We start from the raw sequence: 26,533 nt of genomic DNA on the forward strand, positions 1-26,533 counted from the left end.
TGTCCTCTGAGTTTAGCAAACTTCAGGTTTAGCAAACTTCAGAGTTTGCTGGCTCTTTAGAGACCCCACTCAGAGGGATTTTGCTGTTTGCAGCTGTTGCAGTCTAGGAGAGCTTCAAGAATCTCACATTGGACTCCTCTATATAGGGTTGCAAGAGAGTTGGCTTTAGTCAGAGTCATTTTCCATCCTGGCTGCAATTCGCATCAGTAACTTTCTTTGAAAGTTTGATAACAAAAATATTATTTCCCCTGGGTTGTTATTCAGGTAAGAAAAATAAATTTCCATTGCTGTTTGTTAAAAAAGCAGGAGCTCACCAGACAGCACTAGTTCCTGGGGGCACTCAGTGTTTCTGACAAACTCAAGGGGAGCTGAGCCCAGGTGCTGCTCACCAAGGGCAAGGCCTAAGGAATGTTTCTCAGATCACAGTGAGACTGTGGGTGAGAAAGTGGGATGCAGCATCACACTGATGCATTTGCTTCAGACACTTCAGACTTCTCTCTTTTTTTTTTTTTTTTTTTTTTTTTATTTTTTCCCCCTTTTTTTTGCAGTCACTGTAATTTTGGAAATTCTCTTTGCAAGCTCAGCTCAGGTATTTGTTCCTGGAGGAAGCAGTCCCTCCCTTTTCCCAATCATTCCACTGGTAGAGCCATATTCATCTTCATTTCATTATGTCAGCTATCAAGAAGTAACAAACTAATTTTTCCCTCTGCAAGGCAAAGCTGCATACTGCTTTAAGATTTTCAGCTAGCATTTTCAAATAGGCTGTTGTAACACCAACATGCTAGTCTGGTTTTACCATCAAGTCTGATATCTGCAGTTGACTCTGCTACAGTCAAGTACTTTGATTTTGTATTTGGATTTTTCCTAATACTTCATTAATTACTTAGCTTCCCTTGGCATTTTATAGATGCTCACAAGGTATCTCAGGAGTGCAAGGAGAACTACTTCATTCATTAGCTCTACTTTCCTAGCACAATTTTCCAGCTGATAAACAGATGGTTTTGAAATCAAGAGAGAATACAAATTCATAGAACTGAGTTCCAGGAGGGGACACAGTAATTTAAACTGTCACATGTAATACAAACCATCTTATATCAACCAGTTACCTGTGTATTTAACCCAATTACTTGTGTTGAAGAAAAGCATAGCTTGTGGTTGACTAAAATATGTACGTGACAACTGATTTACAAACAAAAAATCATGTCTTTATCATCTCACCAGAGATCAGTTCTGGGCATTAAACATACTCAGCACTAAATATTTGGGTCTTATTCTTCATTTGAATGACTCTGGATCTGTTGGCAGCCACTGGTTTTGAGCCACTGCTGTTTGAGTAAGAAACCCATTGGCACACAGAACTTTTTTCCCCCAGAGGTTTCTTTGCTACAATCCAGTCACTCCTCAGTCATTTATTTGACAAATTCAACACAATGAATATTTTAAATATTGTAGTGAGATGCATTTTCTCAAGTCTAAAATATCAAATATAGACTTCTTTCTCTCTCTCTCTCTCTTTTTTTTTTTTTTTTTTTTTTTTCCCCAATTATTAAGGTTGATTTTTGTCCTTGAGATCACAAATTCCCACAGGCCATTCTGGCATCATCAGCAGCAATGCCATATACCACAGTGAAATAATTTTACCCTTCCTACTTGCTGTGCACATTTATACATCCAAAAATTACTGCTTTAATATCTCTTGTTACAGCACTTTCATGGTTATGAACGTTTAGTGAATGCTGCATGTGCCACTTTCCATACTAGTCCCTCATTTTGTATTGACTAAAGTTTCAAGAGAGCTTTGAAGATCTGTGATGCTAAAAATATATAAAGCATGAGTTGAGCCTTAAGTACATGTAAGTTTTTCTAAAAATGCTGCATCAACCAATTAAAATAAAACTGAAATAGCAGAAAAAGCTGAAGGCATGGATTGAGAAGCCCAAACAAACCGAAATTAGTGATTAATTTTAAAATAAGTTAAGTTTCTCTACTGAAAGCCTCCCATCTAGCTTTGGTCCGTTTCTATTGCAAGCTAGCAGACAGGGCAGAAGCACGGCTGACATTCAGAGACAAAATACAGGCGTTCTGGTGTGTAATTTAGGAAAGGTCCACAAGAGGGGGGTACCAGCCGCAAGCAAAGCCTGCTCTGAAAATGGGATCTGCCTGGAGGTCTGCAGAGGGTTTTGCAGTAAGGTTTCACTTACATGGCAGCGCTTCTGGGGACCCTTTGGGGATGGGCACCCAGCTCCAGCTGGATTTTTTACTTAGACAGCCCGACCTCGGCTGTTTTTAGGATTCTAAAGTAACTGAAATAGTTTCTGTACAAAATAGTTGATAATAACATGTATTGAAGTAAACAGTTGAAAATATCCTATCAGTTACTTCAACTTTTGAGATAATAGGAAACAAAGTCTGGTTTTAAAAGAAATACAGCAGTACCTAATAATAGAATTTGTTTCCATGACTTTATAGGAAAGGTAAAAACCCCAGAGATCCCTTTTTTACAAGGGAGGTTACTGAGTCGAAACTGCAGATCTCACTTAGGCCAGCACTGCTCGTGTATGACTGCACCATACAGAGCAGTACTTAAATCCCCATTTAAGATTTTTTTTTTACATTTTGGCCCTAGATACTTTGTGTGGGTTTTTTTCCAACCTTGAGTGCTTGAAACACGAAAGCCTAAAGCGCAAGTCTTAAAAAATTTGTTTTATATGTTGATTTTCAATGCAGCTCTATTCTCTTTTTCTCAATGCTGAACGCTATGTAGAGAAGTACTTCTGTAATCAGGACACTGCGATAGCTGTTTGCCTGAAGAATCAAAAGCTCAACCTGAGCATTTCTGAGCAATACAGCATGAACTTCTCCAGCTTTGATGAAAGCTGAAGGCAACAAGCATTCTTGAAAATCAGTTTTAGCTAAGAAAACTCAGGTAACTTTAGGTAAATGTGTGTAATTTCAGGTAAATCCAGTGTATATGTTTCTTGACATTCACATTTCTCCTGAAATGCATCTGTACACATTATGCACTCCTTTCTCCTTTTGAAAGGTAGATGATTGCTGGTTACTTCTGTTGTCATCCTGGAGATTCAAGCACCTGGCAGCTATTGTAACTCAGATCTATTACAAGAGGATGCAATGGAAATGCAGTAATTGTAGCTGAAACTCCAGGTCTGGAGGAAAGGGACATGGGCTCTTTTCCCTCTAGAGCTGGCTATTACCTCATTACACACAAGTACAGAGTCCTGTAGGAGGCTGTAAATACTGTTAAAGCAATTCCTACAAGGGTTTCATGTAGGAATATTCCTCTACATTTTGACAGTGGGCTCTGGAACACCTAAAGAGTGACCACACTCTACGATGGGTAGAGCACTCTTTGAGACTATGTTTTTCCCCCTAGTCCTTGCTGTGTACCTGCCAACCTCCATATTTTTCCCTCACTCTTAGTGACTAAGTCAGGGAAGGGAGATTACCCAACTTAAGTGTGAGTCCTTTTGGCCATCAACCTGCACATCACTTGTGAGGGACCCAGGTGCTCCTCAGAGGAAGAAAGGAGGCCAGGAATTACCATCAGTAAGCCTGATTCTGGTCATCAGCATTCTTGAAAACCAACCCAATCTTATACACAAAAGGACAAAATTGGGAGCCAGGGACCTGCCCTAAGCTAGGGAAGGCAGAATCCATGAGACATGGACTTGGCATTGACAAAAACATGTGGAAGGTGCTTGAGCTGGGACAGAACTAGAGAAGAACATTCATCTAGAGATGAAGGGTGGAGACAGGCATGTCACTATACTTGCAGGAGTGAAGTGGGCAATGGTTCTGGCAAGCTGAGTAAAGAGGCTGAGCTTCATGTGAGGTATAGGTTATATTCTTCTCGTGAAGGAACAGCAGGTGAGAAGGCAAAGCAGTCTTTCATCCAGGAGTTCCACTTACTCTCATTCAAAGCCAAGTTTGATATAGGTGAGTGAATTTCAGTTACTATTGTTGAGAAAATTATTACAGTGGGAAAATACATTAAAGCCTCACCAGGTAAAACAAATAAGTAGCATAAGTGAAGCAGTTGAAATTCTAACACTTAGCAGCATAAAGATTTGAGGAGAATTCTAACATGAAAGACAAAAAACAAATCAGGAGATCGGAAGAGAGCACTCAGCAGTACTGAGGACATCCCTGCTCCACAGAGCAATAGAAGTCAGCCTCTCCCCATCTCACTCATGTTCTCTTCTGACAAGCAAAGAGCCTTAGGACACCTTACCATGGCCAGTGAGCCCAGTAGCTTATTAGTTCTAGCTCTGTATTTGTTATGTATTTTCATTAAAAAATCTTCGGGTTTGGGTTTGGCGGGTGGCTCTTCAATAGTGTTTATGCTGCCTTAAGAGCTTTTGCTGAGCAAATAAAAGTTACCTGAACAAAGTAGCTTCTTTGTTTCACCACCTCATCTGGGCAGGGTGAATCACTGTAGAGATCAGTATCTTCAAGGAAATGAAAGAAGGGATGATTAAGGCTTGGAGTTTAGAGGTAAGTCCAAAAGTGCATTTTTTTTAGGAGTACTTTTTCCAGTTTTTGAAGATTAAGAAGCAATTGCACCCCCTAATGAGAAATTAGAGTAGATGCAGAAGAGACTGAAGAGAAACAGGGAAGATGGGTGACAGAGAAAATATACAGAACTGAGTGGAAGAACTTATCTGCATCTTGAAATTATGTATTTTTAGAAGGCTTTATCACATGTTCCTACAGTCTAAAGAGACAATCTTTAGTTTACAAAACAAGCAACCAACCAACCAAAAACCCTGCTAAATGGAATTTGCTAGCTGTGTGGATCCTCTCCTTGTTTTGTAGATCAGACATCTTGCTGTAATGTGCTTCTCTGCAGTCTATAATTACAGGCTGTCCTCATTCTTACTGACATTTACAACCTATAATATTCAGTCATAAATGCCACCTATCTTAGATGACAAATGCTTTGGGTTTTTATTGGCAAGTAGTATTTTTCATTATGAGGTCATGTGGAATTTAGTATGTGGCAATTAATCTTCTTGCACTTCATAGAATATAATCATTGATATTGGAAAATAACTATAAGTTCATCAAATCCAACCATTAACACACCACTGCCAAGTCCACCACTAAGGCATGTCTCTAGGCACCACATCTACACTTCTTTTCCAGACTTCCACATTTGGTAACTCCACCACTTCCCTGGGCAGCCTGTTCCAGCCTGACAGCCCTTTCCTTTAAGAAATTTTTTTCTAATAATCAATCCAAACTTCTTCTAGTACAACTTGAGACCACTTCCTTTCATTCTGTCACTTGTTATTTGGGAGAAGACACCAACCCCCATCTAGTTAAAACCTCCCTTCAGGGAGTTGCAGACCCATAAGGTCTCCCTTGAGCCTCCTTTTTTTCAGGCTAAACTCCCCCAGCTCCCTCATCAGACTTGTGTTCCAATAAGTTCGTGCAGCAGCAGGATAAAGTTACTCAAAAGAGAGTTGATGTAGATTAATTCTCGTAAGTTGTTTTGTTGTTTGGGTGTTTTTGGTGGTTTTTTTTGGTTTTTGTTTGTTTGTTTGTTTGTTTGTTTTTTGTGTTGTTTTTTGGGGGTTTTTTGGGTTGTTTTTTTTTGTTTTGCTTTTTTTTTTTTAAGTATTTTTTAAGCTCTCTCTCCTGTTCCTTTCTTTTCTGGCTTGTCCTTCCTATCTGCCCTCCAGAGCTCACCTGAATTTCTAGAGCATGGATGGATTACTGTAGATGTGTAGTTTGCAATTCCACCTCATAGGAATTCACAAATATGCTTACCTCTTCTGTTCATAGAATTAGTGCACCTCTTGCTGCAGCATTGCTGCATATTGAACTTGAAGATGTGACTATCTTCTGGGTGAAGCTGAGCTCCAGCTATGTAGAAACAAACTACTTACACAGCAAACAATGTAGTGAAGCAGCCTCTGGGGTCCATAAAGAGAATGTGTTTGGATTGTGTGTGGCAATAAAGCAGTACAAAGCTGCATTTCTATTCAGTGCTGTGTAACTGCTCAAAAGGAAAACATTGTTTAAAAATGCTGCTGCAGTGTTGAAATGATTCTCCACCCTAACTCTGCCTTTTGGTTTTTCAACCCTTTTTTCCTTTCTCATGATCTTTAGCCTATCTGCTATCTATTAACCCTACTCCTATATCACCATCTTCTCACCATAAGCCTGAAGATTGTAGTGCCTTGTGAAAACATTTTGCTGTCCTCAGCAAGGAACAACTAGGAAAAGCCTGTGAAACATCTCATCAAAATCAGAGAAAAACACAAACACTGTCACAGACTGGTGTGAGGATTGTAATTTTTAAATTAATGAGTTAGCTTCTCCTTTCCATCCTTCCATCCTCGTCATCTGTGATTATGGATATCATTGGCTGACTATACCCACTGACTATAGAGTAAGAAAAAGAGGTAAAATATTGATAGTATATTTTAAAATCACCATGTGAAATCTGAGATAAAATTTTATCAAAATGGATAGCATAATCCCAGCCTTACACAGAAAACAGAACCAAGAAGGGGACAAATGCTTATAGAAGTAGCTGTTGGAGCTGCCACAGGATATGTAGCCACTGGCTACACCACAGCCTGTGTGTTGCCTGTATCCCTCAAACCCAAACAACTTTAAATTACTGCCTGGATTCCCCAAGAATTACAGTTTAGCTGTATTATCTAACTGCAAAGAACATAATAGCTAGTGGCTTTAATTCCCTAATTATGCATTAATAAGAGACAAATTATTTCACAATGTTCCTGCTGGAATAGAGAGAAAATATTGCTAAACATCCCTTGGTACACTTTAAAAATACAATACACCATCAGGATGAACTTTCATTATGTGTTACATAATATTTTTAACTCCTTAATATAATTCCAGTTCATGCTTTACATATATGATAATGTTTTTGCTGTTTTTCAGACACTAATATATGTTATTGACATTCATTAAAATAATTTAAAAACATTTGCAGAGTTCATTGTGATCAAGTCTTGAAAATATCAAGCTGCACTACCCTATTCCTTTTAAAAAATTAACTTAACCACCCAGCTTCTCAATAAAATGCTCACATAAAGGACAGCAGGTAAAAACCTTCACACACCCATTGATATAAACGCAATGATTATGGCTTTTTATGTAAGTTACCTCTTGCTTCAGAGCTTGCATCTCTGATTCCGAGTAACTGCAGTTTTATATAATTATTCTTCTAGTTCTTAAGGATCCCTACCATGCCTCATCCAAACATTTACCAGGCTCTGCTGCTTCTCATGATGATGAGTGAGACACAAGAATAGATGTTCTTCTTTTGTCTTTCCCTCTATACACCAGACTTGCTCCAACTATCTACCTGTGCAGGTGGAAGACCATTACTAATTAATGAATTACAAGGATGCATAGTGAGACCAGGCTCTTTGTCACCTGTAGCACATCCATGGACAGCAAGGGTCAATCTCACACTGCACACACTGCCACTGACACTGCAGAGATTGGTTCTGTAGTAATTTTGACAGGGTAATGAAAATGAAACAAGAAGTTCCCTCATTCTATGAAAAAAAAATTTAAATGTTCAGGAATGCACATAAATTGTAAAGTTGGAAAATAAGGTAATGGCATTTAGCAACAATAAAATCAGTAGCTCTATCTAGCTATCCACCTTATTTACAATAACATAAGCAAGAACAGGTAGCTCTTACAGTGAACTTGCATTTCAAGAAGTACAAATATGCCAAGCTGTTCACCACAGCAAGGAGAGTGAGAGCAAATTAAGAAAGAGCAGCGAGCTACCCATTTCCAATGTCTTGGCTGGAAATACAGAATTGTTCTGATAGCATCCAAGCCTCAAACGGATGCATCAATTGTAATTGATGCAGCAATTGTAATTGCTTCAATTCCCAGCACTAACCACTCCAAACAGAAGTATGAAGAAAAATGATTCCCATTACATAATTACATAATTTGGAAAGAAATTTGTATGAGTATTTTATGAGTATTTGCATGAGTATATAAAGAAGGCAATTTCTTGGGGTGGAAGGAGAATAAGCATTCAGATTTGTTGATCACCTAATAAGATTTAATTACTGCCTGCAGACAGAGAAACACCCACACTTACTCTTTCCCGTACCTTCCATGGATTGCTGCCCTCTGCTTTGGCTCAGGCACAGTGGTTACAGGGTGACTTGGACAAGACAAAAGGTTCTGCAGTGGGTTGCACATACCTGTTGTGACCAAAAGAACCTTACAGCTGCATGTCATGGTTTGACACTGGCACAATGCCAGTGCCCCCATGAAAATGTGATCCCTACCTGGAATGCTGTGAAGTGGAATCTAGAATAGAGCAAAGCAGGCCCAAGCTTGATAACAGGAAAAAAACTTTATTAAACTACCACTACAAAAGAAAAGAGAAAACTAAAGAAGGGGAAAAAAAAAACCACACAAAGATCCAAATGAAAACCTTGCAAAACATTCCTCCCCCCCACCACCCAACTCCAACAAACCACAGTGAGACACAATCTGGACCCCAATCAGGTTTCCACCCTTCAAACAACCGATACTCAGTCCATCGAGGGAACAGAGTCTCTCCTGTGCCACAGACCCCCCAAGAAACACAGCTCCACATCCTGTGTTTCCATGTCACACATGGCATCGCCCGGAGAAAAAGTTTGCCATGGTGACCCTTCTCCTTTTCATGCACAGTGCTCTCACCACCAATGCATGGATGGTCAGACTGCCTTTAGGATTTTTCCTTTCAAGGATGCCCTGCCAAGAGGGGAGAAAACAACAGTTCAGTTTTTCATTGTTTGGGACCACAGACCCCCCCCATTTTCCCCTGGGGCCGAGGGCTCAAGAACAGAGATCTTCTTCTCTTCTCTTTCCTTTCCAGGGCAAGGGGGCGCCACCACAAACCCCCTAACCTTTTCTCTGTTCACTCCACTTTTGTCTTTTTCCCAGCTGAAGCAGGTCTCTTGACTCACTGGCATCCTCCCAAAACACAGTCCCTCTTGAAGGAGAAGATTTGGTTCAGGTTGTGGCTAACATGGAAAAGTCCAGCCAAAAGCCACTCCTTGTCCCCCTCCCATCCAGAATTCCTCCTTCCAACATCCCATCCCAGGGTCCAAGGTGTCCCTCTTCTTCTCTTTCAAACCGAGGAGGGGAAAGGAAAATTCACAAAGCTTTCATTTCTCAAGAAAGGGTTAAAAGTCCGAACTCCCAGGATGGCTCGATGCCCGGACATCCAGCAACTCCTACACAACTGGGCACCTTGCAGCAGCTCCCCCCGCTCCTCCTTCCTCGCGGCTTTCTCTCTCCCTCTTGGGAGAGGAACTCTGCGGGCGGGGAAATGGAGACATCCCAGATTTCTTCCACCCTTCCATCTGCAGGGGCCAGCCCGGTTCCAGTCCTTTCACCACCCTTGGGGCTTTCGGCCTACCTTTCTCAGGCCATGGGGCTTCCCCTCCCCCACCCAGCTCGTGGCTGGGCGGGGGAAGGTCTGCACTGCACGCTGACCGGAACCAAAGAGAGCGAGTTCCCCTGGGAATTCTGCTTTCAACCCCTCTGTGTTCTCAGAGGCGTGTCTACTTTCAATTGGTCAATATCTAAATTGACCTCTTCCTTCCGGAAAAAATTCTCTTTCCGTGTCAAACCACAACACTGCATCAAGCAGGATCGTCATGGGGCAAAGGGTTTTGTGTAGTTGGCACTAAATGGAAAGAAGAAACTCTACTCTAGTCTTAAAATCATCATTCAAATATCTTAATTCACAGGATTCTGCTTCTGTTTCCTTGTCCACCATCCTTCTTTCTATTAGCCACTTGAGCTTGTTCTGCTCCTTGGTACAGTTCTGACTATGCACTTGCATTAGTCTGGAATTAATTTTCAGCAATTGTTAGTTCATGTACATTAATTTACATTTCTTAGTCTTCAGGAGGTTTGTGTTGGTTCCAGTAACTTGAAGGCTATGGCTCTTCTTGGGTTTGGTCTCTAGCATGAAATAACCCAGAAGGTTTAACTTGATCTGTGGAGATTGGACCATAAGGAAAATACATTTTTAGCAGGCACAAGGAATATTTATAAACTGAACATACGAAATCAAGCGCAGATGTATTTAAGAAATTAATCTCCAGTGAGAACTTGTTGACAGCTCTAACAATCCTTGTTCAAACTGGGGAAAAGCAGCTCCTGCTGTGAACATGTTTTTACAGATAGATATCTATGATTCTGGATGCTACTGCTGCACCAGAATTAATTTCATTGTTGAAGGAATAACCAGCATTGTTGGATGAGACCCATGTTATTACCAAGTAGAAAAATCTGTGTTTGATGTCTTTAGTTCCCAGGATCTTTATTTTTAGCCTGAACTGACTGATCCAATGAGTGAACCAAAGCCCCATCTCTTTGGGTTTCCAGTTTCACCTGAATTTATTCAAAAGTGTCACACTGGATTTATTCAAACATGTCAAACCAGAAAGATCTCATCTCCTTTAGCTCCATGTGAGTGTGATTGGTTTTGATTATTCTTTCATCAGTTATTTCTGCAATCGTATCGTGTTTCACAGGTTCCTCATTTTTAAATATTGTTATGCTGTGATAGACAGACGTTGCATTGCAACAAGTACATGGCCCAAGAAAAGTCCCTCTTGGTGAAATGGGAGGACCACAAGTTAGTGCACTTGAGGAATTCAAGGCTAAAAGAGGAAGTTCAGGATTAACCTGTATCAAAAGCAGAGTGGCCAGCAGGATGAGGGAAGGGATTCTGCTCCTTGGCTATGCCCGGAGTGACACAATACACATATGGATGCATTCGGATGAGGCCCGATGAGGGCCACAAAGCTGATCAGAGGAGAAGCAGCACCTCTCTTATGCAGACAGGCTAACAGTGATGGGGTTGTTCAGCCCGGAGAGGACTCTGCGGAGCCCTTACAGCACTACCCAGTGTGTAAAGGGGCTGCAGCAGAGCCAGAGAGCGACTTTCACAAGGGCACGGAGTGACAGGACAAGGAGCAATGGCTTCAAACTGAAGGGGAGTAGATTCAAATCAGATACTAGTAAGGAATTCTTTACTGTGAGGGTGATGAGGCATTGAACAGGCTGCCCAGAGAAGCTCTGGATGCCTAATTCCTGAGAGTGTTCAAGGCTGGGCTGGATGAGGATTTGAGCAATCTGGGCTAGTGGAAGGTGTCGCTGTCCAGCCTTCCAATGCCGCTTCCAACCCAAACCCTTCCATGACTCGGATTTCTCCCATGGGCGGTGCTTTCACTCGTGCTACGCCGCGCGGCGCCCTCGGCCTCCAGCGCCCCTCAGCGGCGCCGCCCTCCCCCGTCACCACGGCAACCCGCCCCGCCCTTCGCGTCACATCGCCCGGCGGGCGCAAGCCCCGCCCCCCCTGCGCTCCCATTGGCCGGCGGCCATAGCGCCATCTCGGCATAGCGCCGCCGATTGGCCGGCGCCGCTGAGGCACGGGCGCGCGGTGCCCGCGGGGCGGCGGCGGCCGTTACTCATTAGCATGGCGGCGGGGCCGCCCCTCCCGCGGGCCGCCCTCGCCGTTCGCGCCTGCAGCCCCTGGGTCCCTCCCACAGCTCCATTCCTGCCGCGAGGCGCCGCCGGCCGCCGGGACCGGGTCAAGGAGGGAGGCAGTGGCACCGCATCTTCCCTCCGTGAGGCGGCTGCGGGGTGCCGCGGTGCGGACAGGTAGAGCAGAGCACAGCCGCACCCCCCTGGGCGTGCACCGTCCTACTCCCGCCCCGCGCCGGCGCCGCTGCCTCGTCCCGGCCGTGAGGGCTCCAGCAGCATCGCCGCCGCCAGCGGAGAGTCCCGGCACCGAGCGGGGCTGGGCACGGCGGAGGGGTGACCGGGGGCGGGGACACAGGACTCGCGTGTCCGGGAGGGGACTCTTGAGAAGACATTTTGTATATTGGTTTTTTTCCGGTTCGGAACCTCTGTCCAAGCTCTTGTGGCAGCCTGGTGAGGTGGGGCTTGTTCCTCTTCTGGGGCTCCTTATTTTTCCATTGGAATCTCCCCACCTTCCAGTGAAAAGGAAATCGTCCCTTTGCTGTAGATAGATTTTTTCATCTCTTCCGCAAAACCCTATTTTCAGCAGCATCCATCTGCGGCGAAGCTTTGGAGCAACAGCCGAGATCATTGACCCTCATGATGTGGACCTTTCTGGGTATCGCCTCCTTCATTTACGTGTATAAAAAGTGTGGAGACCTCATGACTTACGCTAATAAGGAGGTGCTGCTCTCCGTGCTGGTGTTTTTCTCGCTCGGCTTGGTGCTGTCGTACAGGTACCACTTCAGGGGGCCCAGGCAGCGGCACCAGCAGAAGCAGAAGTCGCAGCTGGGAGTGCTCTCTGATGTGCTCTCAGCTTTGCCTCTGGTTGGCTTCTTCTGGGCCAAGCCCGCCCCGGCGTCTCAACAACTTGAACAACCCAAATCCAGAAAGGTAAGTTGGATTCAGACGCGGCACGTGAGGTGAAAGGTCCTGCTTCTCTTCTCTCTGGCCACTGACCCTCTGCCCTGGTAAGGCAAAAGAGCTTTGTCTTTGTCTTTAGATGCTGGATGTTTGATGTGTCATATTTCGTGTTGGTTTTGGATGGCAAAAGAAAGAGTGAACCTTATTTTAGTAGACCGGGGCTTTCTAGCATTAAAGCAAATATGTTTTAAGAAAGATGAGTAAAAGGTTATCGTAGTAGCAGAAAAATATCTTAAGTTGTCAGTCTGTTGTAGAGCTGAAGAACTGGAGAATCTCTCCTGTGAGATGAGGCTGGGATTACAGAAGGCTGTATGTAAATACCTGAAGGGAGGGTGCAAAGAAGACTGTGACAAGGCTTTTTCCATCAGTGCCTGGTGACAGGATGAGAGGTGATGAGCACAGACTGAACCAGAGCTTCAGGAAGCACTCTTTACTGTCAGGGTGACTGAGTACTGTCACATTCCCAGAGAGGTGTAAGAGTCTCCATCCTTGGAGGTATCCAAAACAGACCGTCTGCTCTGACCCTGCTTGAATGGGGGCTTTGAACCTCATGATGTCCAGAAACCCTTTTCAACCTCTGCCATTTTGTAACTTTCTGATGAGCTTACTAATACTTACGGATAAAACACATTTGTTTATACAACTACAGATAGAGTTACTGGAAAATAACTGCTGGCCTATTGCTTGTACAATAGGTACAGGACCTGCTCAGATAGTCAGTCTGTTCCCTTGAGCCTGGCATGAGCCTTGCTGTGGAACAAGTGGAGAGCTGTAGCTTGTGCCTGGAGCTTAGCTGGAGTCCTGCCATCCGAGACTGTGAACTGGACATAGATATCCAGTACATCTGTGGTCAGCACTATTTGGCTACTTTACTGTGTGCTTCTGGAGCACTGACCCCTCACACAGAAGTACATGAAACTGGTTTTGGCTGCAAGTCAAAGGTTTTTGATTTTTATTTTGTTTTTTTTTTTTCTTTTCAAGCCTGCCTTTACCAATTTCTTGTGTTACCTGAATTGAGATAGTTAGTTTTGCACTCTCTTGCTGTATTGTAGATATAAACATGGTACTAGGCCACTAAAAATTCTAGTGTTTCACTGATACAGTTGTATTTTTACCAGTGTCAGCACTGCAGTGCTGAGGCATTTGTGAAAGACTGAATTGAACTCTCATCTAAGAGCTGGAGAAATGATTTGCAGCTTTGCACTGGAGTTGTCCTTAAAATTATTTTTCACTTTGAAGTGTATGTGATTAGGTGCTGTTAGGAAGGTTCTACAACAGAGCTGATTTAAGATACCAGTTTCTGTATTAACTGATGTCCAGTCCAATATATGTCAATTCTTAACAGCTTTAAATGTAGATGAATGGTGATTTTGCTTATACTTTTAGATGTCACATGAGTTTTCATTTCAGGACTACTTCTTAAAAGCATTTCCCAGGCAGCTACTTCTGCTGACACTTTTTCATTCTGAGTATTACCATAAGTTCCTGTTTAGCTAGTTAGGTAGGTTATCTTATAAAGGGTATATTTTCCAGAGAAATACATTTTCCAGTAGATCTAATACCTTTATAATTAAAAAGTGCTAAGGCCTCCATGCTGGAGTGGTTCACTGGCATGAAGGTATCAGTCTTACTTCATAGGACAAGAATATGGGACAGCCTTTTCTTACTTTCAATCTCTGGCACTTTTGTTTGTGGTTTGTCTTGGATCAGCAGGGCAGGTTTTAGCCAGGGTCTTGATTTGTAGCAGTGTTGGTTTTTCCTTTCTCTTCTTGTTGTGCTTTTGTTGCCTTGTAGAGTATAGCAGATTCAATTTTGGACAAAACTAAACTGCAAGATGCCTACCAACTACCAATGCACCCTCAGTACCCTGGCTCAGAGTAGAGCTGCTCCAAAGTCAGCCCTCTTGATAAGGTTATGGTATGTATCCATTGGCATGTGTAACTTTGTTGGCTTTGTTTTCTAAAGGGTAAAAGAGAAGTGAACTTCTCAGACGTATATCTGACAGACACCGCTCCAAATACAACATTGTCACCCCAATACGATCCAGAAATTATCATTGTGGGATCAGGTGTCCTTGGTTCTTCCTTGGCCACGGTGCTTTCAAGAGATGGAAGGAAGGTGACTGTGATAGAGAGGGATCTGAAAGAACCTGACAGGATAGTTGGAGAATTGCTGCAGCCTGGAGGATTTAATGCTCTTCGAGACTTGGGTCTTGAAGGTGGGTACATTTCAAAGTGTAAATAGATCTGTAACACAAGAGTTACTATACTCTGTAGTAAAAGCATGCCTACAGGACAAATTAAGAAAAGCATTATCTGCACTTAACATTTGAATTAAAATCGCTTGTGTATTTCGAGTTTGCTACTTTGAAAATATTCTTCTTTCAACATGTGTATTTTGATTAAGAAATTTGGACTCTATTTAAAGAAATGCCTTTAATAAATAATTAGGCTTTCTTAAAGACTTGTTTTAACCCATCTATTGGCTTTTATCTTGCAGATACAGTAGAAGGTATTGATTCACAAATAGTAAATGGCTACATAATTCATGATCTAGAGAGCAAGTTGGAGGTTGAGATTCCTTATCCAACATCTGAAGATGGACGTGTGGCCAGTGGAAGATCTTTTCATCATGGCCAGTTTATCATGGGTCTCCGAAGGGCAGCTATGGCGGAGCCCAAGTGAGTCATGTTGTGAGCAGCACACTTGGGATCCAGAGATTCAGAAGCATTGTTCCCATCATTTCCATGAAATTCCTTACCCACTTCCCAACACGGAGGACTATGATGAACAAAAGGGAGAGAAAGGAGCAGCTGTATTTACTCATTCTGCTCTCTGTAGCCAAGTTCATAAGTTACATACACATCATATATATATGTATCACACTTTGGGACAACTTACTCTTTAAGGGAGTATGGGCTTTAAATATTAGGCAAGATAATTATTTGCCCATCTCTGTGAGAGAACAATTCACAAGGGAAGGGTTGATTCTCTTCTGCTGATTGTAGGGTTTTGCATTTTACCAGAAATAGTGATCTCTTCTTGGAGAGCAGTGCACAGAATTTGTTTAGACAAGGCACAAGTGGCAAATCTGGCACTATTTGTTAGATCACAGAATGGTTTGGGTTAGAAGGAGATGACCTTTAAGGGTCAGGTAGTCCAACCCTCCTGCACTGGGCAGTAGCATGTAGCTTTTCCACTGATGTTATCAGTGATGATAGAAATCAAGCGTTTACATTTGTATGTTGTTTTGCTTTCTTTTTTGACAACAAGAAGTAAGCCAAAGTAACTAAAAAGGAGCATTAAACAGAAAGAGCTCTTTCCAGTTCCAGAATCTTGAAGACAATTTATTTTTATAATTAAAAGAAAAAATGGGTGTTTTCTCTTAACTCTTTTCTTTCGTCTCTAAAAGAGATGAGTAGTAAACATTTTTTTGCAATAGAATAGATTCTAGAGGCTGCTTTCTGTGTGGCATTTTTTTTGTATTGTCTTTTTCCTCCCCCTAAATTTTTTCCCCAAGAATATCATAATGCTATATGTCTCTTTACAAGGGAAATAAAGCATTACCATATTTTTTCCTAATATCTTTATTCTGAGCTGGAACATTGCTTTCTCCTTTCATATTTGTTATATCATACAAATTACTAAAAGTGGCACTAAAGATAGCAGCTCTGTAGTACAATTAAAACTAATGGTGTTAATTAACTGTGTTCACTAGCTCTGAAAGCTAAAGCCTTCTTGAGGCTCTAGGTTCAATGAAATTTGGGCATCTGAGTGCTCAGCTTTTGGGAAAAATTGCAGTAGCTGTACAGTCTTTGAAACAAAAACTTGCAAAAATCATGTTTGTGACTTGAATGAAATTCTTTCCCATATTCCACACGTTCTTGAATGTTTGTTTTGTGTATTCTTGCTTGCCACTTAATTTGTGGCATAGAAAATTGCATGTTTATGTGTAGTGAAAGATCAAGAACTCTTAATAGTGCCAGGAGATTTGGGGTTTTATTACAAAGCTTTTGAAGATATAGGGGATAACTATTACTGATTTGTATATCCTCTTTATAAGCACTAAGCAATATGAATGTATTTCAGATCAGTAAAGTAATTTTTCCAGCAGAAAGAGGTAGGGCATCATTGGTTTATAATAATAAAATAATTGTATGTAATTATAAACTCACTTATAGTGGATGAGAATGAGAAGAAAAAGTGAGCGCTTAGGTAACTGAACTGACAGCTATAAGAGAAACTTAGAGCTGATGGGATTTACAGGACTCTTGATTCCCTGGCATGCTGCTGCAATCCCTTGCTGTTGAGGTTTCTGTTGAGTGCTCACTCATAACCATTCATATTTTGATACAGCCAGCATGCCTCTTGCCTGTCAAATTAAGCCAGTCACAAGCTGCTCTGAAATGCCTGTACTGTATGGCAGGGAAAAAAAGACATTGAGATGCTTGTATTCCTTTTAAGAGGCTAAAATAGCAAGCTGTTGTATTCTTACATGCACCTTTAGCTCATTTCTTAAAGTTGTGGAATTCCATCTGGATATGGAATATTTGTGAAAGATTCAGTGTGTCCTGTTTTGAGCTGCTGAGTCTGAAGTGCTGTGATCAGGTCTAACAGCTCAGACCCAACAAAGAATATAAGTTTACAGAGATTTAATTTCTGAACTCAAAATAACTCTGGTTGGGAGGTAGAAGCAGGGGGTACTCCACTCAAACATAACTGTTAGCAGAACTTCAAAAGCATAACTATAAAGAAACCAGAACTCTATCCCAAATTCCTGAGGTGACAAGCTAGATATGTGTCCTAAGCAGGTTAGGTTAGTTTTGACTGCTCTGAGAATTAAGTGCCTGATCTAGTGTTCATATTAAGGGCTTAAGTGCTGCTGATTCTGCTCTTTAATTCTCCTCCGAGTTAGTCCTCACTGCACTGTTAGCAATTCCTAGCTTTTAGCAGGGATGACTCAGTCAGCTCCCTGATTTCTGACCATTATTAGGTGTGAAACAGCATCTCTCAGCATCTCTCACAGGGCTATGGGGCACAGCTGGGGACTCTACGAAGTGACAGGATGTTTATGATAAACAGTATGGTTTTTAAAATATTCAGTTATCAAATCAAAGGTTTTGATAAAAAGTGAAATTTATGACCAAGACTTTTTTGATATTTAATGCAGCTTCAGAAAGTGTTCAAGAACCCTTTTTTTGTGAAATATAAACAATGTTGGCAGAGACAACACTATTGAAAGTTTGATTTTCTATCTATATCTAGCACCTTGTAATGTTGGCATCATTAATCCTCTTCTGTTTTAACCCCTCTGTGTCATTTCAGTGCAAAATTCATCGAAGGGACAGTGTTACAGTTACTTGAGGAAGATGACTGTGTTGTGGGTGTTCAGTACAAGGACAAAGAGACTGGTGACACTAAAGTAAGAGCTTTCTGTTACAGTCTTTGTTAAACTGTTGAGAAAATTGAGGGTTGTTTTATATATATAATTTTTAAAAAGCTTATATTTCAGAGCACTGGTACAGAAAGAATGTAGTTATCAAGTAAGCAAAAGATTCAATAAAGGGAGATTATTTTCTAGTGCATACAGTCTGGGAATATGGGAATTCTTGTTATGACTTCTTATGAACCTTCTGCTTTCTCTGGAGAATACAGTTCATTATTTGTTTCATTATTCATATGTCTGGAGTTTAAAGTCTCTCAAAAGTTCCTGGTGAAAAGAACAATGTGCTAAGATTTGTGTTCCAGCTATGTGGTCTGCATGTCCATATACACTTCCACCATATAGTGAGGGACTGAAAATGAAAAAGTTACCTATTGATAGTGAAAGCTCTGTCATGTCATTTCTTGGATGACAGAAAGAGAAGTTTGGCATATTTTAATTCTAAACTGTTGGCTAAATGCTATGAAACTGCGTGAAGTTAGGAGAGACCAGTATGGGTAGAGCCCCTGTACTGAAGTTCTGGATATGCTGCCTATTCTCCGGGAAAACCAAATTTGTGATCTTCTTTGTGGACTTTGAAGTTCCTTTGTTGCATAAAGTTTTGTAGATGCACTCTGATGGGAAAGATGGGAATCTGCCTATGCCATGCTCCCCTCCATACTAGATGGGGAAAGTTCCTGAGTAGCTGGAAGATCCTGCTCTGATATCTAAGATCAGAGATCTCTGACATCTTTCCATCTCTAAGTCATTTAGAAATGGGTCTGGTGGCATAGAACTGTATAGGAGAGAGCCTTTTAAAAGTCCTTGCCAAAGCTGTAGGGGGACCAAGCTGGTTTTAGACTGTCCTCAGGTAAGTGCCATTTCAGCCCACTTAACAACTAAGTGCTGCAACAGAGCAGACAAGTAACAATATCCTTGACCCCTCTTGAGGTAGCTGGAGGAGGAGTGAGTGCCAAGTCGTGTTCCTTGGTCTGTCTTGCCAGACATGTAATATGAATGAAACTGTATTAGGAAATCCACTGTACGAGAATAAACCACTGAATCATGGGTATGGGAAAGACAGGGAGTTTGGAGAAGAGGAGGATTTTTTGCAGGGAGAGGGCTGTTTGTTGGGATTTGTTTCCCAAATTCAATTTGCTTTATCATCCAGAAACATGGAAGGGTGTTTTTCTTTTATTTTGTTTGAGGGGTAGAAGGGGAATGCGCATATTTTGAGTTCTGTTTTTAAGCTTCACACGCTTATGGATGTTATTGTTGTAATTTTAAGGGTGACTTATTTGAACGCTGAGTGACCAGTGTTCTAGCCTGCATCTTTCCTAAAAGTCTTGATGTTGTTCTAAAGGCCTTAAGTTTCTTGTCTGTATACTGGGGATAAACAAATTAATGTTTTGCTCTGAAAGCTGAAGTTCTGTGGCTGGAAAAAGCTGTTTCATTTGCTGGCTTAGATCTCCTTTGATTTTAGAAATCTAGTATATAAGGAATTTCCATTAAGCATTTCTATTTACTACGTTTCCCTATGTGTGAGTTTTTACAGCTAGGACGCTCTTAGCTGAATAAAAACCCCAAATTTAGCCTGCTTTTATAAGGAAAAGAGGCTGTGTTGTGTATATGTGTTTTTCTGTTCTTTCCATCTTACATTCTCCACCACATTATCTCAGAGATTTTTATTCTCCTAAATGAGGTCCAAATTAGCCAGTATGCTAAAGGTCAACTTATAAATTTTTTCAAAACTAGGCAACTGAATAGACTCAAGGTTAATTGTGTTGACTGTGGAAGAATTATAGCATGAATGTTCTACTCATTAGACAGCAGGAAACTGATATGGACAGGTGACTTTGGTCTAATAGCAGGAAAAATTAGAGTTTACAATCATCCAAACTAGGAATCCATAGGAAAGAGGTGAATCCATAGTAGAGGTAACTCTACTCAGGAGCTCACTTCTATAAGCACAGACACAGACATGTTTTACCTTACTCATATCTACTGTCATCTGATTTTATCCAATTTCCCTTCACACAGCAAAAGATGTTAAGGTTTGTTTGACCAACTGGAGTCAGACTTGAAGATCCTTGTGAGTCCCCCACAACTCAGAATATTCTATGATTTTATGAATTCACTCCAATATTGGTGGCAACTCCTCATAGAGGACCTCACTCACAGTGACACGCCCATACAATAGTAAAAGATTTCCTAGGAGTACTAATGAAACACAGTATGCTTTTTCTGCCTTACTTACAAACTGAAAGTTTAAAAGAATAAATACTTTTTACTGCTTATGCAAAGCACATGAAATCACTGAAAGCTAAGGCTAATGCTTGTTGTAAATCTATTGTCATTTGAAGTTCAATCACTGAACATATTGACACCGAGAAGGCTGTAGGTAAAAGGAAACACCTACCTTTACATGCTTCCTAATATAATAATGTTGTTACATGACCATAAAACGCATAAAAATATTTTTTAGTATTTGGAATTATTTGCTTATGTTTAAGAAGAATGTGTGTGTTAAACATTAAGAATTTGTACAGACCTTCAGGTTGAACCTGATTAGTTTACTCAGATTTGTATTTTGTCCATATATGTACTATTTGTTAGAGTTCCTAAGTAAATTCAGAACTGCTTGGAGTTCTCTGTGTGGTCTTTTAAAGAGCCTATGTGCTTACAGCTTATCAGTTTGTTATACTTTGATTTTGTTTTCTTCAGCTGCTTATACATATTTAATTTGAAATCCTTTTTTTTTTCTTCTGAAGAGCATTACAACCTGAAGGGAGCAAATACTCCTCTTTATTATATTTTTTAATCCCAAGTTCCCATAGCTATGTTTTCTAAAAAAGCTGGAGTATATTGTTAGATAATCTTGTGTAGCAAATAGATAAGTATGAATACAAGGAAGGCAAACCCCACAGTATTTCTTAATACATATGTTGAGCATTGCTTCTCATTGTTCTGAAACAAAATTGATGGCATCCTATCTTTATTTTTAATTTATGCTGCAGGAACTTCATGCTGCACTTACAGTTGTAGCTGATGGACTTTTCTCCAAATTCAGGAAAAACTTGGTGTCCAGCAAAGTTACTGTTTCATCCCATTTTGTTGGTTGCATTTTGAAGGTAATTTTAATGTATAATACTACATAAACCACTATGCTGTTGGTGAAGGTGGGGTACCTCATAACCTCTATAAACATATTTGCCTTCAGGACCTACAAACTTCAAGAGAGAAGGTAGTCTCCTGGTTTTGGACTGAGAATCTGGGTTGGTAGCTGGGTGGTTGGAGAATCCAGGTAGAAATCCTGTCTGGTTCTTTCACTCTGTGTTTGCTGCATTGCCTGATGCATTAACAGCAAAAATAATAAAGGGAGAATGAGCCGAAGCGAACAGAATTTTCACTAGAGTGGGAACACTGACTGGTAGGAACTCCAGTACTTTTTGGGTCTTCTAATCCAGCTAGCGCTGCCCAAGTTTGTCTACTTTTGGAATCTCCTTTAAGACCTTATTAGACAGGGCCCTGTGATTCTTCTTCAGCTGGTGTGTCCAAGTAATTATATTTATACTAGTGGATTTCTTTTCCTTTCACCACTTTCTTTATGAAAAGAAAACAAAGTTATCGTACTGAAAACTACTACATTGATTATGTTACAAGTTTTTAATGTCATATATTAAATCTTGGTGAGGCATTCAAATGAAATTGGTAAGTTAGTGATTCTAGTAAATATTAAAATTTATTGGCAAAAGAATTGTTGCTACACTGAAATTCAGAACTTCCTTTTTGAAAACACTTCTTCATTTAAGAGAATAATAACAAACTTAATATGATACAGGATTTTATTTTAAAATGTTTCAAAAAATTATTTTATATGTCTGATGTTTAATACCCTTTCATTAATCAGTCTCAATCTTTCTTCTCCTTCTTTCCTTTCTAAGGATGCATCACAGTTTAAAGCTAATTATGCTGAACTTGTTTTAGCTAAAACAAGTCCAGTGCTAATCTATAAGATTTCTTCAACTGAAACTCGGGTCCTTGTTGATATTCGAGGGGAAATGCCAAAAAATTTAAAAGAGTACATGATTGAGACCATTCATCCACAACTACCTGGTAAGTCTGGAAAGACTTCTAGAGAATTATTGCATTTAAATATGTCAGAAATAAAGGAGACACATTTCACTGAATTAATAAAACTGGGTGGCTTTTTCCGTGTGTGCGGTCACTGTTTCAGGAACCATTCACCCTTCTTTGGTTCCACACCACACAACACACAGATGTTTCTTCAGCTCACAGCTGTGAGGTCAGCAATTCAGAAGGATTATGTAAAACTCTGGGCTCCCCAGCACAAGAAGGACATTGACTTGTTGGAATGAGTCCAGAGAAGGCCACCAAGTTGACCAGAGGGATGGAAGGCTCCTCCTATGAGGAGAGGTTGAGAGATTTGGCTTTGTTCAGTCTGGAAAAGATAAGCTCTGGGGGACTTAATTATGGCCTTCCAGTATCTGAAGGGATCTACAGGATGGGGCAGAACTATTGACAAGGGCATCAGTGACTGGACAAGGGGGAATGAGTTAAATAGGGAGTAGGTTTAGATTAGATATTAGGGACAAATTACTTACTGTGAGGGTGGTGAGGCACTAAAACAGGTTGTGGCTGCCACATCCCTGGATGTGTTCAAGTCCAGGTTGGACGGGGCTCTGAGCAGTCTGGTCTAGGGGAAGTGTCTCTGCCCATGGCAAGGGGGTTGACTCTGCATGATCTTCAAGGTCCCATTCCAACCCACACCATTCTATGACTCTGATATCTCAAAGAGATTAAAATGGATTGTATACAAATTATCTTTGTCTAACTACTGTAACTAAAATATTTGGTTGTTGCAGATCATTTAAAGGAACCATTCTTAATAGCAGTTCAGAATGATCGTTTAAGGACTATGCCAGCCAGCTTCTTGCCTCCTTCAGCTGTAAACAAGAAAGGTGGGTATTAAGAAATAAAAGGAAGAAAAAAGGCATTATAAGCATCTTCTGAGGCGTAGGACTTTGTTGTCTTAGATGTGTATTTGTTGTTCAATACAACTGTCTCATAAATCTTCTATTAAAAAAATAGTATTTTGAAGTTGTATACCTTGGACAAAATTTAATAGGAATGTTTACATTGACACCAGATGTGAAGTCGGTGCCTGCTTTATTTCTAAGTTTAATTTACGCCATTGCTCAAGCTTATACAAGTATAGCCTAAGAAAAAAATAACAAAAAATTAAAGAAATTAACTTTAATAGTGTGTTCTTTAACACATGAACATGCATACACATAGGGAAAAAATAGTTTGATTATCTTAAAGCTTTTTAAGTCTTTTAAAAATAAAGTCTTTTAAAATAAAGACATACTTTGTGTTGTTGTTGGTTTTTTTTTTTTTAATTTTCTAGTTGTTATACATCTTATCTTCTGGTAGGAATGAATTCTTAGTAAGTTTGATGTTTTTAATAGAAGATTTGAATTTAAGATTCCATAATGGTTGTGCAGTATCCTATTGTTTTTTCTCTTCTACCTAGGTGTTCTTCTTTTAGGAGATGCCTATAATATAAGACATCCTCTAACTGGTGGAGGAATGAGTGTTATTTTAAATGATGTTAAAATATGGAGAAGTTTGCTCCAGGATATCCCAGACCTTTATGAAGATTCTGATGTTCTTAAGGTGATTGTTTATTTCAGACTTACTTTAGATAGCTTCCACTGCAATTCAGTGACACAACGCTAAGTTTTATGCAACTCAGTGACAGGTAAGTTATTGGTGAGGCATAGCAGTTTTCAAAGCTTTGGCTAGAATAATCAGATATCAGACATTCACCAGTGGAGCTGTAGTCTGTAACTGCTGTGCTGTGTGGTAAGAGTCAGTTTCAAAACTTAGCGCACTGTCAGTTTCAAAACTTAGCGCACTGACCTGCTGTGTTTTACTTAAGGAGATTGGTGTGCTGTGTCTAGTCAGGATACTTTGCTAGGATAACCTGATATTCCCATTTTAATAGGGTATTTTTAACCAGATTGATCCTAAATGTAGTGGATTTGAACCACTACACTTGTGTGAGTGGAACTTGGACAATAATGAGCTTGTGTACCCAGTCTTTCAAGAGACATCTGAGCTTCCACTGGCCTCTTGCTGTCTGCATTAATCTGGGTAGTAAGTTAGAGGGATCCTTCTTTCCTAGGATCTGCTCCATCAGTGTTCATGCAAGGTTTATTTTTTCAGTGATACTTAGTCCCAAAATTCTGATGAGTAGATAATAATATTTCTTATTTATTTGTTTACTGCTTTTAATGGGGCTAGGCATACTGTCTTGGCTAAATTACAGGTAGTATAATTGTAGACTACAAGCAGATGATCCAAAAAGTGTATTTGACAATTGAAAAGCATTTAGAGGAATCCTGAATGCCAGGACAGTTCAGGACTTACCTGACCACATGCAGATATTTTTATGGCAGCTAGTCACCTCAGACTTTGTAATTTCCTATTTATTACCAGTCAGTTGAGGGAACTAGCTGAGCATTATCCTTCAAGTTTCAGTTGTATCCCAAACACCCACTGCAGGATGAGAAACATGCTCTGGAGCTACCTTTTCCCCCCTATATTTACCTTAAGGCGAGTCTGCATAACTGGTTCAACAAGTTTATGAAATTCCTTAATGCCCTAGTTTAGAATCACTCCAGCATATCACTAAATCCCTTCTGCATGTCCATGAGCATGGCTCTTGTCACCTCACCTCTGTGGGAATCTTTTGAATGTTCCTTTGCATTTACTGACAGAAGTACCTCTTTTTCTTATTTTTTTCCAGGCAAAAAGAACATTTTACTGGTCAAGAAAAAAATCTCATTCTTTTGTAGTGAATGTTCTTGCCCAGGCACTTTATGAGCTTTTTGCTGCCACAGATGGTAAATATATCTTAATCTCTGATTAATTACAACTTGGTAAATAAATATGACTGGGAAGGGGATATCCGTGTGTGTATGTATATATGTATGTATATTGTTTTATATTAAAAATATATCAATCAGAGTTTTAATAAGTTTTCTTGTGTTCTCTGCCTAGTTTTTTAGACAGAGTTTTAGCAGTGTGAAGGCAAGTCTGGAGTAAGAAAAACTCCAAAGAAAACAGTTAATACAAAAATATGTAGATATTCTGTATAACTATCCTTTGTATAAATAAAAGCAGCTTGAAGTCCAGCTGAATTAAACAGAACTGCTACCAAAGTCCTGGATTTAATATCAGTATTGTGCATGCAGAAAAATGTTGCAGTGTGTGTTGATTACATTTGTTTTATTAATTTTAATTTCATAGATTCCTTGCATCAGCTAAAGAAAGCCTGTTTCCATTACTTCAGACTTGGAGGAGAATGTGTCGCAGGTCCTGTTGGATTGCTCTCAGTGTAAGTTCACTGTGCTGGCCGTGGTTATTGTGAGCCCCTGAGAGATCTGCTTTGCTCCCCATCAGGTGGATGTCCCACATGAACCTAGATTTCAAGATTATACTGAGGGTTGGAGCTTTATTAGAAACTGTGTTTTTAAGTGCCAACTCCTTTTTAGAGGGTGGAGATTTCCTACTTGACAAGCTGAGTGTGTTCTTGAGTGAGGCCTCTCATAAAAAGCTGTAAGGAACAGGGAAATCTCCAGCTGTGAAGGTGCTTCAATGACCCTTCAGAAACTTGTGAATGCATAGTAAACCCTACTACTCTGAACACAGGAGAATGTGTGCTTTTATATTTCTCTCCTTTTGGACTGAGAGCTAAAACTGAAAAACCTGTTTAAAATATTCCTCTGAAGGAAGACAAAGAGTAAGAGGTAGATAAAGAGAACTAGAAATGAGGGGAAAATAGCAGTGTACGTTGGCTGTGCTGTAGAAGAGAATGCAGAGTGTGGAGCAGCCAAAGAGAACCAAGTTTGTATTTTTCAGTTGAGTTGGGAGGAGCAGATCTACCTAAATCAGAAGGGGGTGTGTGATCTTGAGTGGAGATCTGAATCTGTAAAATGGAATTTTTTCAGTTCTTTCTGATTCTGCTTATTTACTAGTTTTATCTGTTTCTTTTTAATGCAGGTTATCTCCTAAACCAATGGTACTGATTGGCCACTTCTTTGCTGTGGCCTTGTATGCCGTTTATTTTTGCTTTAAGTCAGAGTCCTGGATCACCACACCTCGAGCAATTTTCAGTAGTGGAGCTATTCTTTACCGGAGCTGCTCTATAATATTTCCACTTATTTACTCTGAAATGAAGTATTTAGTCTATTAAAACCCAGAGTAAAATGACTGGAGGAAGAAAGCATGAAAATCACAATGCCTTCAAAATCTTTGGACATGTGCTATTTAATATTGTATTATGTTGTCCTCAAAATGCAATTTCCTTGATAGGGTTTTAACTTAATTTTGGTTTTGTGGTTATATATATATATAAATAATGTAAATATTCTTTTCTTTGCAATTTAAGTTCAAAAAGGAGTTAGCTGTTTACAAGGACCATAAGTAAGTGTTGACGTGGTAGATAATTGCCGGTTTTGACAGAATTTCTTTCCTTGCTTTATGCATTGCTGAGTGCACCACTAATATTAATAAACTGAGAAGTGAAAACTGTAAA

General features: G+C 40.3%; 1 protein-coding gene and 1 long non-coding RNA gene across 7 annotated transcripts; one reads left to right on the forward strand and one right to left on the reverse strand.

Annotated features, from left to right (window-relative positions):
* Positions 1-8,370: 8,370 nt before the first annotated feature.
* LOC144246760 (uncharacterized) lies at positions 8,371-9,569 on the reverse strand. The gene is made up of 2 exons (XR_014953048.1): positions 8,931-9,569; positions 8,371-8,775 (listed from the first exon to the last, which is right to left on the reverse strand). It is a non-coding gene; the product is annotated as an uncharacterized LOC144246760 (long non-coding RNA).
* Positions 9,570-11,524: 1,955 nt separating this feature from the next.
* SQLE (squalene epoxidase) lies at positions 11,525-26,533 on the forward strand. 6 transcript variants are annotated; one of them, XM_085572559.1, is made up of 12 exons: positions 11,525-11,703; positions 12,110-12,456; positions 14,452-14,704; positions 14,986-15,166; positions 17,811-17,907; positions 20,925-21,038; positions 21,852-22,023; positions 22,794-22,889; positions 23,465-23,607; positions 24,743-24,839; positions 25,246-25,333; positions 25,999-26,533. In XM_085572559.1, the coding sequence occupies exons 2-12, from the start codon at positions 12,163-12,165 to the stop codon at positions 26,189-26,191; spliced, it is 1,728 nt and encodes a 575-aa protein (XP_085428685.1). In that variant the 5' UTR covers positions 11,525-11,703; positions 12,110-12,162; the 3' UTR covers positions 26,192-26,533. The 6 variants fall into 6 exon arrangements, with proteins under 6 accessions (XP_085428685.1, XP_021398015.2, XP_085428684.1 ...); XM_021542340.4 differs by having other exon boundaries at positions 11,577-11,703; positions 12,113-12,456; XM_085572558.1 differs by lacking the exon at positions 11,525-11,703 and adding an exon at positions 11,733-11,976.

This window comes from Lonchura striata, chromosome 2, assembly GCF_050655825.1.
Source record: "Lonchura striata isolate lonStrDom1 chromosome 2, ASM5065582v1, whole genome shotgun sequence".
Taxonomy (NCBI): domain Eukaryota; kingdom Metazoa; phylum Chordata; class Aves; order Passeriformes; family Estrildidae; genus Lonchura; species Lonchura striata.

What these genes read in the sequence shown, in the direction of transcription:
- SQLE (XM_085572559.1), top strand. Translation starts at nt 12,163, where the DNA reads ATGATGTGGACCTTTCTGGGTATCGCCTCCTTCATTTACGTGTATAAA. An exon ending in GCAGCTATGGCGGAGCCCAA is followed by an intron (nt 15,167 to 17,810) that starts GTGAGTCATGTT and finishes GTGTCATTTCAG; the next exon opens with TGCAAAATTCATCGAAGGGA. An exon ending in CCTGTTGGATTGCTCTCAGT is followed by an intron (nt 25,334 to 25,998) that starts GTAAGTTCACTG and finishes TTTTTAATGCAG; the next exon opens with GTTATCTCCTAAACCAATGG.